Genomic DNA, 14,348 nt, shown 5'->3' on the forward strand with positions numbered 1-14,348 from the left:
GATATTATTTGTATTTAGTTGCTTATGTTGTATCATCCTCTGTATTAGTTTTCCTTAGATAGCTCATCCTAGCTGACCCTAATCCATTAAGTTTAGGGATTGATTAGACTAAACATGTGTACAAATGTATTCATATATCAAGTCATTATCATTCACATATATCAAGTCATCATTCATATATACTATTTTAAGTTGGTATCCAGCGTTTCTGGTTCCTTGCATGGTTGTTTGGTTTAAGATTTCAGCCCCTGCTAGACCACAGTTTTTAGGCCTTTGGTCCCTGAAGCCTCTCTCCCATTCATCTCAAACTTCAATCGCCAGCCATATTATAGAGCATCACCACTGGATGTCTAACGCACCTCCAACGCATCACAAAGTTTCTGCCTTCTATGTCTATATACTTTCTAAAGATAATACACAAATATAATACTCAAATAGGTCTCTATTTTTTAAGTCTGTAATTGGGTCCCCACCATTGGATTACTTTATAATGCTTAGCTCAAATAGTAGGCAGAATTTAATATCTCCAATTTAAACTTTTTTAAATTACAACCATCCGACTAATTTTATTAAAACTATATGGACTTAATCACAAACGTTTAAGTCCTATAACTTTCGGTGTTTAATTGAGTAATTGTTTTCATATTAGCAAACCAATTAGAAAACTTCTAAAAATAACATGCACAAAATGACTAGTTTTAAACATATATTGACCTATTTGAACATTCCGAAAAAGTGTAGGGGCCTGTAGAACATTCAACCTAATTATCTTAAGGCAATCAAAACTAATATAGCTGGTTGCTTTCTCTAAACTGTCAATAAAATAAAAGTAATTTGGTCAGGCTTAGCAAAAAGTAATTAGTCTTGCTGCAGAAAGATATCAGGCCGGACCACTTCCAGGATGGTGTAATCCTTTCTCACAAGGCAGAGGGCCCAACCTGATTACCTTCCAGCCTGTCCTGGTCTATTTTATTATATTTTATTTTACTGCTCAGCAAACCACATGCCAGAAAGCAATAGGGTTGGCACAAATATTCCCTGAAACAATTGGACTACCCCTTGTTGTGAAAGTAATTGCACTGGCCCGATTTTAGGCCTAAATGATAAAGGGCTGATTTTTTCCGGACAATCCAATTAGAATAAAGTAAACCACACAAAATTAAGTAAGCCATCCAGTTATTATGTGATATTCTTGCTGAGGCAGAATGGAGGCTAAAGTACTGTAAACCACCTGGATATATCTTCTGAAGGTAGAACAAAATTGATATGCCATCTTCATTTTTCTTTAAGAGTTCAGCCATGCTATAAAGCACAGTCTCAGAATAATAAGGAGTGAAAACACTGCACACACAAAAGAAATCATAAGCACAGAAGCAAAAAGTGTATTAATTTCTTCCAAGAGAAAAGATTTACCAGAAGGATAACATCTCTCGAACAGGTTTTGTAAGAGGCATCTTCATAAAAAGTGAATTAGTGAAAAACTCCAATCTTCTCCTAGCCTCAAGGTTCTTAGGAATACTTGAGGCTGAGTCTTTGATAGTCAACAGTGAATGCAATCTTTTGACTTGCACTCTCTGCATGTACTCAACAGTTAGCAAATTCTTACAGAAGGTATATTCATAACTGGATAAGAATATGATTGTAGCATACCAAGTCTGTATTATGGGGCCATTTCAACTTTGCGAACAAATGACCTTCATCCCTAGCTTTGATTAATATACTCCATGTGTCATAATTCTCCCTGGATAAATAAGAAATCAACCTTTATGTAATAGCTAATAAAATGAGGGAGAAAGGATGAAACCTCTCGAACAGGTCAGTGGGTGGACAAATTTAAAAATCAATGTGAGTCTACGACAAACCTCATATTTATAGAAAAAAAATCATGTCGCACAACATCATACAGATCCTGAACAGCTCTAACTGCACCCTTTTCCAGTTCAGGTGTTTCAGCCTCTTTCTGCAAGATGCCAAAATAATGATAAGTTCAAATGTTAACTAAACTTGCACTATAAAAGGCACCAAATTGTGAAGAGTCATATATTGATATGCAAATTGCAAAAATTAATATATAATAACAAGGATAAACTTAGAAAATAAGCTACTCAGCAGGCAAAAACAAATATCAGCATTTCTCTATCCAAGTATATTAGGATTATTAGAATAACACTTCTCTTCTTTTCACTCCCTTTTTACAAGGATTGATTGGTAAACTAGACAGATCTCATATGGGGACTGATAAGCCTATGCCTGCTCCTATGGCTAGCATCTGCAAACTTTCTCTGCAGGGGACAAACTATTATGAGGGTCCTACTTTCTATAGATCAATTGTAGGAGCTTTGCAGTATGCAACTGTATTACTGTAAGTAGACCAGATATTGCCTAAGTGTTAACAAGGTATGCCAATTTCTTGGCAACCCTCTTAAGTCTCATTGGGTTGTTGTCAAGAGGATTCTTAGATATCTACATGGGATTTTGGCCTTTGGCTTAACCATTAAACAAGCTCATATCACTACTCCATTAGCCCTAACTGCATTCCCGTGATGCTGACTGGGCATCAGACATAGATGATGGGAAATCCACTTCTGGTGTGTGTATCTTTCTGGGTCCTAATCTAACAACTATGTGGCCTAAAAGCAACACCCAATCTCCAGAATCTTAGCATAATACAGGATAGAGTCCAGATCAAGCACAGAAGCATAATACAGGAGCTTAGCTCTTGCCTCTCAAGAGTTGACGTGGATAGAGTCACTTATAAGTGAACTCAAGTTCCATTATAGAACTCTTATCATTTCTTGTGAGAATCTAAATACAGTTGTAATGCCACATAATCATGTTTTACACAAGACTAAGCACATTATGCTAGATCTGTATTTTGTTAGAGATAAATTACAGAACAAAACTCTTCTACATAATCATGTGCCTTATGTTTATCAAACAGCATACATTCTCACCGAGCCTATAAGCAACAATATATTCATGAGTTTGAAATCGTTGCAAGTCAACGACTACTTGAACTTGGTCAACTTGGTTCAGAACTCTCATGTTCATAGGAGAATATTAGAGAAGTGTAGAACGCAATAAGAGAGAGGTGTTTGTTACTTTTGTATAAGTTAGTTAGCCTTGGTAATAGCTTATTGTGCAAGCCATCCAACCTAACTAACTATAAATACCATTCCCCTCTCATTTGTAACTGTTTAGTTTTTCATTAGTAACATTTTTCAGAATATTCTTCTCTCTCAGTTTCTCTCAGTTTCTCCCTCTTTCTTACACTACCCATGGTATGAAGAAGGAAAACATATTCTTATCTTCTTAAATGACAATTGATAATACTTTATAGAATAATTAGCTGTTTTTAAATATACAAAAATATCTATTAATTTATTTGTAGTCACTTTTTAAATATTAGAGAAGTAGATGTTAGAGATTCTGAAATAGAGTTTAAGATCCAAGAAAATATTGTTTGATCTTGCTCTTACCAACTTAAAAATCCAGGATTAACATGACTATGAACACGATCAGAATCGCTGAGAAAAGATGGAATTTCAGAATTTTGCACAAACCTAAGGATTCTGTTGGCCTTTAGAACAGCCAACATGAAATGACTCCAGGTAAGATAGTTTGAAAGGCTCCTAGGCAATGGTTTTAAGCAGGCTCCTAGGCAATGGTTTTAAGCAGGCTCCTAGGCAATGGTTTGAAAGGCTCGAAGGAAATCTGAGTTTTGGGTTTCAGAACAGCTAATGAAGGAACTCCTTGTTCATACATAGTTCATCCACATACAAGCTCTATGTCCTAGTATATGTGGATGACGAGTTCCTCATGTCACTCATCTTATTGACAATCTCAGCACAATCTTTGCACTAAAAGGACTAGGAACATTGGACTACTTTCTGGTATTGAAGTCAAACATCTTCCTAATGGGTCTTTTTTGTCTCTCAGAGCAAGTATGTTAGAGACCTTCTCAAAAAGGCTAACATGGATATTGCCAATCCTTTGCCTAATCCCATGACTCCTCATCTAAGCTAACCAAAGATGGCTCTCAACCCTTTGATAATCCCACTCTCTATAGGTCTATAGTGGGTGCCTTGCAATATGCTACTATCACCAGACCTGACCTAGCTTTTAGTGTCAACAAGGTTTGTCAATATATATCCAATCCCTTGGAACAACACTGGGTTGCTGTCAAAAGGATTATAAGATATCTACAAAGATCTGTCACTCTTGGTATTCATCTTAAGCCTACTCATCCTACTAATGCTTTACCAATCACAGCCTTTTGTAATGTTGATAGGATCTTAGACCCTGTTGACAAAAAGTCCATTTCAGGTGCTTGCCATTTTATTTTGTTGGCCCTAATATTGTTACGTGGTGGTCCAAGAAACAACATACTGTGTCCAGGTCTAGCACTGAGGCAGAGTATAGATGTCTAGCCCTAACATCTCAAAAGATCATTTGGATGGAGTTCTTACTATCAGAACTCAAGTTCTCCTATCAAACATCATTTGTTTTTTGTGATAATCTCAGCACTGGTCATGGCACACAATCCAGTTCTTCATCACAGAACCAAGCATATTGAGTTGGACCTATTCTTTGGAAGAGATAGAATCCAATCAATGCAATTATAAGTCAAGCATATACCAACTGAAGTTCAGACAGCTGATGCACTCACAAAGCCTCTCTCCAATTCAAGATTTCTTTCCATCAGAAAGCATCTCAAAGTTATACCCACAGATTTAAGAGGGTATATTAGAGAAGTAGATGTTAGAGATAGCTTAATGCATAAGCTTAACCTAGTTAGCTTACTGCACAAGTTAATTTTTTAAAAGAAAGCCTTGTGGCTCTTGTGTGTCCAGAATAGAATAGTCTAGAACATAGCTGAATAGAACATTCTAGATCAAAGGCAGTTAGTAGCAGTTGAGGCAGTTACTTTTGTAACTGCCACCAAGGCTTGAACTACTTCTATAAATAGAAGAATTACACCAATGCTTGAACTACTTCTATAAATAGAAGTCGTGTCATTCTTTGTAACTCAACTAATCATAATAAAAAGAAGAGAATATTCAATCACTCTCTCTATCACTCGTTTCAATTTCTTTCTATCTTCAATTTTTGTTTTCTTGCATTAGATATATTTTAATTTAATATTTATGAACAAATCTTTTAAACATAAAAAACTGAGGCTTGTGTAACAGTGGTCAATATACTAGCGCCCAAAGTAACAAGATCCATCAAAGGCGAACTCTGTTAGGTGAATGGAGTTGGCAAGGATCGCTCTCTTGACCACGTAACTAGAGATCCCGAATACCCTGACAAAGACCAGTGTTTCTAAAACCTTGATCTGTTTGGTGAGAGCACATGAAAGATTTTATATTTCTAACAGCTGAAAAAATTATCGGGATAACCACAATTCTCTCCATTCTGAAAAACCAACTCCTGAACAGGGTCACATTATGATTACAAGTGAGACGCGGTCCACAAGGCTCACACTTCACAGGTCCTGGGGATGGCCCCTTAGTGGGGCCCTAATATGCAGTAGTGATAAGCTCACTCAAATTTCTCCTTCATGAAGTTCCACTCTATCTTAATGTATTTCTTCTTCACTGTACAACTGGATTATGAGCAATGCCAACGGCAGATTAATTGTTACAAAACAACTCCATAGGAGCCCTATAACTTACTCTAAAATCGTTAATATACTGAAAGTTATTATTGATACCTTTGTATAGGGTCTATTTAAGAGAAATAACTAATTGTCTGAAATAGAACTAATAACCTGGCCTAATAATCATACAATCTACAATAATTATATAATTATCCAAATTAACTACATAATGGACCGTTGAGTCTTACAAAAGTAACAAAGATAATTCATTAAAATAACAATAGAACAAAATACAAATGTTATAACTTCAAAAGATCTATAATTTTCAATAAAAAAACCAAAAGCTTTAAAATACTACACATACAGACAAGGCAAGAACGTAAAAGAATAGAAACAAACCAGAATTCCCATCAATGCAGTTATTCTTGATATCACAAGAGCCAAATTACTTAGTTGGAAGTCCGAATGACTACTCTTGTTTGTGATACAAGCATTAATATCATCATATATTCTCTCGACCCTGGTATGAAGACAACAATTGAAAACAAACAACAAACAAGAAATCAATACATCAACAGTAACACTCATCAAATAGAGTGAACATTTTTCAATTCAATTCAACTCAGCATTACAACTGATACTCACCACATCCTTCCCACTTCATCTAGTATTTCTGTCAAAATGTGTTTAATAGCATAGTAACACTCCTGAACAGCATATTTCATATAGTCATCTCTTGAAATCCTATCCCAAAGCTCATCTTGACTATCTCTACTCTCAGCAGCAATATCCTTAGCTAAAAATATCTACATAATAATAATGCACAAAAACTAATCAATTGATCTTAACAAGAAGGAGACATAAAACCACAATCCCACATAACAAGCAAAGCCAGCATAAATACATATGCAAAATGATCCGCTATAAGATATATATTACATTGTAATTAAAACCATGGTTATTGGGATCATACAATTCCAAATTGACATTGCACAATTTGATTAGCTTCTCAAGGGCAGCAATTGATCTCATCAATAAAAAATTGGTAAGGCATGAATTCATGCTAGAATTGTAGGAAAATTCAAATTATACAATTTCCAGATGACCACAGCATCCAGATTATGTCCACACAAGATCAAGTCATGCATGAACCAAATGAGCAAAGTAGGCTTTTCCCTTTTCATTTTTTTGAATCGTCTACAACAGCCAAAACATGATCAGTGCCTTATAGGAAGAGATATATGTCAACAGAACCCAGTTTTATCGGTGATATATGTCACAATGAGGATAAATCTCTTGTTTGTAAGTTACGCAAGGCAATTTATGCATCATTATTGGGAATTGCAGAATGCAGACCATAAAATTTAAACAATTTAAACATCTTAATTACCTTGCTTGCAAGCAGAAAAAGTGGCCATTGAACCAATGGGAGATTGCCAGAGTTCCTAGGCATTAAAAGCAAATCCATTTCACTGCATGCAAGGAAAATGGGACGATACAGGTATATATAAGATGGAACGAAATAGTAAGACACAAATATATGAAAAAAATTATAGAAGCTTCCATGACTAACAAGTTAGTTATATAATCTTCCTCCCTTAGATTTCTTATGATCTCATTCCAAACGGGTGAGAACCGAGCAGCATCAAACTTGTTCTTCTCCACAGCCTTCAGATGAAGGAAATTAGATAATAAAATATTTCTCAGCATAAAAATGATTCAGTCAACATGAGAGTACTTTGCTTTTAGATCATTAAACAATGTAACATACACATCTTTTCAATCAATATAAATAAATTCGTTTATTGCAAGCTAGCACAAAGTTAATATGATGATGATAGTAATCAGAGAACAATAAATGATTCAGTGTTTTCCTTGGATCAAATGACTGACCTGAACCGATGGTTGGGAGCTCCTGAAAAATATTGAGATAGAATTATATGAACGGATATAAACAACCAACGCATTTCAAAAGGATAATCGCAGACAGCTACTATAGAGAAAGGAAACACATATACAACTATCTTTGAACTACAGAATGAAAAACAGAAAACAATGCACATCTCAAGCAGCACCTGTTGGGTAGTGGAATATGCAGGGTATCCATAAAGGCTGCGGGAAACAGCTCAAAAAGTTGGTGTAGCGCTTCTAGTGACTTAATCTGATAACCAGATAAGGGCAAGGTAAATTATACCATTGAATTGAAAGCCAAACATGTGCAGAAGGACAAGACAAAATATATTAATAATAACCCAGGACAGTACCAAAATATTAGACAGTGGCTAACTTCAGCAGCTAGAAAAAAGACTGCATACCTCTCCTAGATGAGCTCTTGCTCCAAGCAAGAATCCCCAGACAGCCGATACAAGTGTGTAAAACACATAAATATCCAGAAGATAGATCTGGGAAAATCGGAAGCAACAAGTTGGAAAACAAGCAACCAAAACACACAAAATTGGGAAGGGAGGAAAAAATACAAAATTACAACGAATGCAAATTATTGAATAGGGAAACACATTTTAAAGAAATCAGTGCATAACCAGAAATTGAACAGTTATATTAATGTGTTCTCAATCCATGGATTCTTTGTTTCGTCAGGGTTTTATCTAGTAAATCTTATTTTCAGTTCTTGACACACTCCAATTTGAGATGTTCAATAAACCTATCTGGATATCCAAAAGTCCACAATATCAAAGCTTTTGTCCGCACTTTTGTTCTTAACTTAACAGGAATAACACTAATAACATACACCATAAGCGCAGACCTCTCATAGCTTTGTCCTATAGCTTTTGGTCTAGTAGTACGCGCTTGATCCTACAAATGGTATCATAAGAGGTCATGGATTGAACTCCTGTATTGGAATTGCCCGGGTCGGGTCGGAGTCCTATTAAACTGTGACAAAGGAAATATGACTAGCAGCTACAGTTCTTGGCCTAGTGGTGCTATGATTTTGAATCTGGAGCTCATACTTTTTTTTTTGCAATGTTCCGTGACAATTTCTCTTTGGAATAAGTTGTTTGGGATGTTTTAAGGTTCACCTTTTTAATGTGATTAATGCTTATGCACCTCAGGTACAACAACATGAACATTGCAAGATAAAGTTTTGGGAGGATTTGGAAGAAGTAGTACAGGGAACTTCAAGAGAAAAGATTATATGTGACTGAATGTTGGGCAATAAAATATTAACAAAAAGAAAAAATTGAATGTAACCTAGATGAGAATATTGTGTTGGATAAGCGGACACACTTTTAGACAAGATAGGATTGGGAATAAATGCATTATGGAGAAAGTTGGGTAACTTCTATTGTAGAAAAAAATTATAGAATCGCGCCTTAGGTGGTTTGAGCATGTGCGAAGAAGGCCTTTAAATGACCCAATAAGGAAAGTAGATCAAATGAAGGTTAGTCCAATTTCTAGAGGCAGAAAGAGGGGACCAAGAAAAACCATAAACAAAACTATTACGAAAGATTTAGAGATCAATGTTGTCAATGGACATGATTTATTATATAGAATTATGGCGTCATTCGAACCATGTACCCGAACTCACCTAGTGAAACTACAACTTGGTTGTTTTCGTATCTATTTAATATAAGTTCAGAAGTTTTGGGTATTGAAAATAAACAAAGGTCTTGTTTAGTGCTATTTATGTTGATCTTGGTGTATTTGGTTGGTTGGAAAGAGCTTGATTCCTTTTGTGACCCTAGACTTCTTTTGGGATAGGGAAATCCTCTGGTGTTCCTTCCTTTGTGTTCTGGTCAAGGTCTTCTTGGTAGTGTGTCTGTTAGACATGCATAGAGAAATTGGCATGTTTTACTGTATGGTTAAATTACTTAGGTTGTTCTTTCTATGTTTGTTTTGTGTATGAGGATGCCTTATCCTTTTCCATTGTAATTTTCTATTCTAATAATATTTCTTTTTTCTATTAAAAAAAGTTCTGTCAATCGGCTAAAGACTATTCTAATAATATTTCTTTTTTCTATTATAAACAAGGAAAAGGAAGCAAAGAAACATCTTCAAGTTTGGTGGGTGATGCCAAGTTGAAAGAGATGAGGAGAGAAAACTTCTTTCATTAATGTTAAATGATGTACAAGTATATAAAAAATATAAAGAAAGACTATGGGCCTTACTAATATTCACAGTATCAACAGATGGGTTGGGTTTATTTTTTCACTTTATAATCATAATCTAAAAACACAATACCAAACGCCTCAAGAAAGAGCTCAGGGCAAAAAGGCCTTTTTGATGTTAAACCAAATAGGATGTAAAGAAGCATTAGAGCAACACTGTTTCAGCAATATCAAAAAAGCATTAAAAGGCAACTTCGTTGGGAAAAAATTCCCAGCAGAATACTACCTAATTAACATCCATGTCAGTTGACATGAAACTTTAAGAACCTCTTGAAAGACATATTTTCGCACCAAGACAGAAAACTTATTAAAAGAGAAGACGAAACTACAAGAGCAGGGGACAAAATATCCTCCTCCTGCTTCACAATATTTGAAGAAATGCAGTCACATTCCATTTCCAACATTCTAATTTATGAGATAAAACAAAACTTAAAGCAAAAAATAGGAAAGTAAAAAAGAGAAGGAAATGCTCTTACAGCAACCACTGGACCCCATAAGCTAGCAACTGTCAAAGCATTATGATTATCTGCCAGGCAAGTGAACTTTTAATAACCAATAGCATCAAACTATGAAACAGCAAAGACATAACCACAAAAGAAATCAGACCAGAACTTACTTTTTGAGAAAAAATCATGCCAAGAGTAATCAATATTAGTCTCTTTTATTATATCCCTTGTTGGATCCACCAAAGGCTTGATCTACAAACCAGAATAATAAGGCAGCCAAACATATATACATACAAACATACATGTACTTATGTGTATTCTCACACACAAACACGCGAGAACGAATAGATCTATACTCCAAAGAGAAAGTTATGAATGTATCACTAACCTGAAGAAAGTAAGCAAACGAAAATTTTGCACTCAAGACAAAAAGCCAAAACAGCAGATACCTGAAAAAGGAGCAAGGAATTAACCTAATTTTTCCAACCGATCAACAACTTTCACCAACCCCACCTAGTGGGAGTGTGATGTCAAGGCTAGGTTGTTATACAAGTTTAGCTCGTTCACAAATGAAATATAGGACATACACCATTTAGACGGCATCAATCTCTTTTACGAAAATTTTTACAAAGAAAAATATACTTCAAATGTAGATGCTAGAAGGCAAAAAAAAAAGTTTTCCACATGTGTCTACAAGTTTTTTTTTTAAAAAGGAAAGAGATCCAGTGTGTACTTTATGAAATCAGTACTCCTTTCATACATTCCCAGTCCAACATAATGCCGTTCCTTCATCAGTCAACACAAAGACAATAAAAAAAGTCAACATAACTCCACAAGATATTTGAACAGATGAAATAAGATGAACCAATATAATTATCAATAATTAATGCAACTTTAGGCATATAAACCTGGCGCAACCACTTCACAAAGCGAAGTACAGGCCAATGATCACATTGATTTGTTAGGCGATGACATGCTGGTATCCGCATGAGGAAACTGATGAAAAATTGGATACCAGCATAAACCCCTATGACAATCACATATAATCTGAAAAGAATGGAATTTGCATTTCCTTCACTCTCTTCCTGGAATGCTTTCCTGCAGTCAGGCACAAACAGTTAGAAAAGTAAAATCATTTCATGCAAACTTAAAAGCATATCAAAACAAAGAGGGAAAAAATGAGGAATTGGGAAATAAGATATCAACATTGAGGGCAGACATACACATAGAGGAAAGTTATGACAACTGAAGCAATGCTAAACCACAGAAATCGAAGAAAAATTCGAGAGACAGCTAAATGTCGTGTTTTTGAATATGCACCATACATCATGAGAATGTCGAGAACACCTAAAAAAGAAATGAAATCATGAGAAAATATACTGGACTGAGGAAAGAGAATATAAATACTTGCACAGTTTTGACTTCTTTCAGGACATTCAGCAAAAATACATATTATGAATCAACAAAAAAGATATAGCATATTCACAAAAGAAAATACATACTCTCAAAAAACTTCATCACAAAAAATGTAGGACCAAGACTAAGAAGCTCTCGCAAAGTCTTGGCATTAAGATTTTCATTATTGAAAGCAATGATGGAAAGACCCTGAAATTTCAGAATAAAATGACAATTACTAAGATGGGAAAAGAATTGCCCCATGAAATTAAACACCAAATTAACAATTAACATTATACTAACTGAAATATGAAGGACAAAAGAAAAGTCCAATGCCAAAGGTCACGATTTCAGAAAATAAAATGCAAGTATAAACCTGAAACATCATGAAAAGAAATATCCACAGTCGATGGAAACTATGATAGAGATGAAAAAAACTTCGATGCTCCACAAAAGATGTTTTTCCCTGATGCTGACTGGCAGATAAAAGCCTTTTCTGCATTAAACACAACATAATAAATAAATCATCATGGAAATCAATCTAACAGTATAAAATAATGACAAGCAACAGCTTATCTCATCTATGTATTTGACCATACGTATAGGTTAAGCTACAATCAGAACCAATCTAATATTCTTACTGTAAGACCCTCACAAATACCTGTTTCAACCGCATATCATGAAACATTTGTTCTTTCAACACCATAACCCAAGCCCTAGAAATTAACACTCAATTGATGCTGTGCATCAATTTTGATGTCACAGCCCCTCAACTACACTCTTATATCAGCCTTGATTTAGGATGTCGTGCACTACAAGCAGACAACCTTTTAAAATAAGAGCAGCAGCGATTTTATTCTTCATTTAGAAGTATGATGTACAGATCGGTCGGTCTTTTAATGAGAGGGGAATAACATAATCACAAGCCAGACAAACCTTTGATCTGGGCTGTGGCTTGTTGAAAAATGAAGAACTCCTGCGCCACGGCCAACTAAGCTCAAAGCAATGGAGTGACCTAACAAAATGAGGGGTCAGACTCCTGCCAAAGTAAAAATTGAAACAATCAGAAATGGGGATCAAAGAAAGCTTACCAGAAATATTCATTAAAATCATCGTAATTTCTCCAGGATGAGTGAGATGCCTTTCCATTATCATTGCTCGCAGCTTCCTGAAAGTCCATGTAAATAAGAAATGAATTCCTAACTTTGAACAAAAAGGATAATTTGATCACCTAACTTTTTATACTTTGTAAAGCGTGGTAAAATATTTTCACAACAATTGTGAAACTCACTGCAGCAACAATGTCATAGAGTGGAAAGATCACTTGATCAAGGAACGAGATATCAGTTTCATTCTCAGAAGTGCAGCTTTTAGCTGGCTGTGCAATCTGTTGCCTTAAGATCTCATCCATCTCTCTAGCCATCTGCATATCACATTCACAAGTAATCTTATAGGAGAGAGAAAACAGCAAAATCATTCACAGTATTTTTGGGACAAGGATCCTCTAAAGTGATTAAGTGTATATCCGCCATTAACATTTAGCAGGCAAAATTAATGATTCAATTTAGAGGTAATTAAGTCAAGGGTAGGCACACCCTTAGTTGCTCATTACAGAGAATGTTTTCCATATTTTTCAAGGAGGGTGGCATATACAAGACATGCAGTAAAGAATTTTATAAATGGATCTTCAGGCTGGAAAAAAGCAAAAAAGTATGAGAGAGGATCCACTTACTCTACATCCTAGCTATCAATTTTAGGGAAATCCAATTATTAGAATTAGCGAGTCGATCTAAACCATTACATTTCCCTAGAACTGATGGCTATGATGGAGAGTAAATCTAAAAAACTTACTCTTGGAGTAAGTGGATCCCCACTCAAAAAGTATTGCACTCTACCAACTAGCAAGAAGAAGAGTGGTGAAAAACAAGTTTATATAATTTAAATGTATTTGATAGTACTTTATTTCTTAAAAAATTTCCTCTTTGCTTGCAGTAGTACCCAACTTCCAGCATGATATAGTCACAACTAACATAGCATTTCAAAAGTGGGTCAGTTTAATGAATATAGCAAATAAGGAACTCCTCATATCTTCCTTTTCACTTAAAACTTAATTGAACACTTGAAGTTAATAATAGCCTATTGGATAATAATGTTCTACAAGCAATGTCTGTAAATTAGGAACCAAGAATACAGAACTAATAAAAAAGAACTGACCCAAAGTCTGTTCAAATTATCTTACATGGTGGAATATGTAGCACAAGCATTCTGGCAGGAACCTGATATTGGCAGCTTCACCCCATATTAGGAAGTATAAAGAAACATAAAGCAATTTCTTCTCTTTACGAACAGAATCCAAACTACATAAAACCATTATAGCTACATTAATGTCTGCAATTATAGACCACAAAAGATCATTTAGTATTTAAACAAAAGATGGATAGTATTAGTACCTGCTCCAAACAGGCTGAATGCCTAAGTAGTTACACCATTTTATGTAATTTTCAAGGGACTTGAGGAATGTATTCTGCACGGCCGCTTCATCCAATTTCTGGAAACAAGTCCAATATGTAAATAAGAAACAAAAACATGAAAATAGATGTCATGCATTAATCCTAATCTTTATGGTATGTGCTCCATTCCAGAAAGTGGATTTTTTGGAAGCAAGAAAATTTGGACCCTTTTGAAAGTGAGATTACAGTCTTTCATTTTGACAGCATAGCTAAGCAATAGAAACACAAAGAACTTGTCGTAGATAGTATTGCTTGAAACAACTGCCAA

The 14,348-nt window shown here is 35.1% G+C and overlaps 1 protein-coding gene across 1 annotated transcript in view; it reads right to left on the bottom strand.

Annotated features, from left to right (window-relative positions):
- Window positions 1-14,348, bottom strand: part of LOC109346485 (callose synthase 9-like) — a 44,453-nt gene that overhangs the window by 16,487 nt on the left and 13,618 nt on the right. The window contains exons 10-33 of the mRNA XM_019586067.1: window positions 14,021-14,118; window positions 13,810-13,927; window positions 12,862-12,993; window positions 12,662-12,738; window positions 12,507-12,585; window positions 11,947-12,066; window positions 11,678-11,780; window positions 11,399-11,522; window positions 11,084-11,273; window positions 10,909-10,961; window positions 10,564-10,624; window positions 10,346-10,427; window positions 10,206-10,255; window positions 7,918-8,004; window positions 7,678-7,763; window positions 7,496-7,517; window positions 7,176-7,270; window positions 6,993-7,074; window positions 6,248-6,408; window positions 6,002-6,122; window positions 1,863-1,960; window positions 1,651-1,741; window positions 1,414-1,574; window positions 1,232-1,341 (exon numbers count right to left, since the gene is read on the bottom strand). Of these exons, the coding sequence (XP_019441612.1) occupies window positions 1,232-1,341; window positions 1,414-1,574; window positions 1,651-1,741; window positions 1,863-1,960; window positions 6,002-6,122; window positions 6,248-6,408; window positions 6,993-7,074; window positions 7,176-7,270; window positions 7,496-7,517; window positions 7,678-7,763; window positions 7,918-8,004; window positions 10,206-10,255; window positions 10,346-10,427; window positions 10,564-10,624; window positions 10,909-10,961; window positions 11,084-11,273; window positions 11,399-11,522; window positions 11,678-11,780; window positions 11,947-12,066; window positions 12,507-12,585; window positions 12,662-12,738; window positions 12,862-12,993; window positions 13,810-13,927; window positions 14,021-14,118 (2,401 nt within the window). The remainder of the gene's footprint in view (window positions 1-1,231; window positions 1,342-1,413; window positions 1,575-1,650; window positions 1,742-1,862; window positions 1,961-6,001; window positions 6,123-6,247; window positions 6,409-6,992; window positions 7,075-7,175; window positions 7,271-7,495; window positions 7,518-7,677; window positions 7,764-7,917; window positions 8,005-10,205; window positions 10,256-10,345; window positions 10,428-10,563; window positions 10,625-10,908; window positions 10,962-11,083; window positions 11,274-11,398; window positions 11,523-11,677; window positions 11,781-11,946; window positions 12,067-12,506; window positions 12,586-12,661; window positions 12,739-12,861; window positions 12,994-13,809; window positions 13,928-14,020; window positions 14,119-14,348) is intronic.

The sequence above is a fragment of the Lupinus angustifolius genome, chromosome LG04, assembly GCF_001865875.1.
Source record: "Lupinus angustifolius cultivar Tanjil chromosome LG04, LupAngTanjil_v1.0, whole genome shotgun sequence".
Taxonomy (NCBI): Eukaryota; Viridiplantae; Streptophyta; class Magnoliopsida; order Fabales; family Fabaceae; genus Lupinus; species Lupinus angustifolius.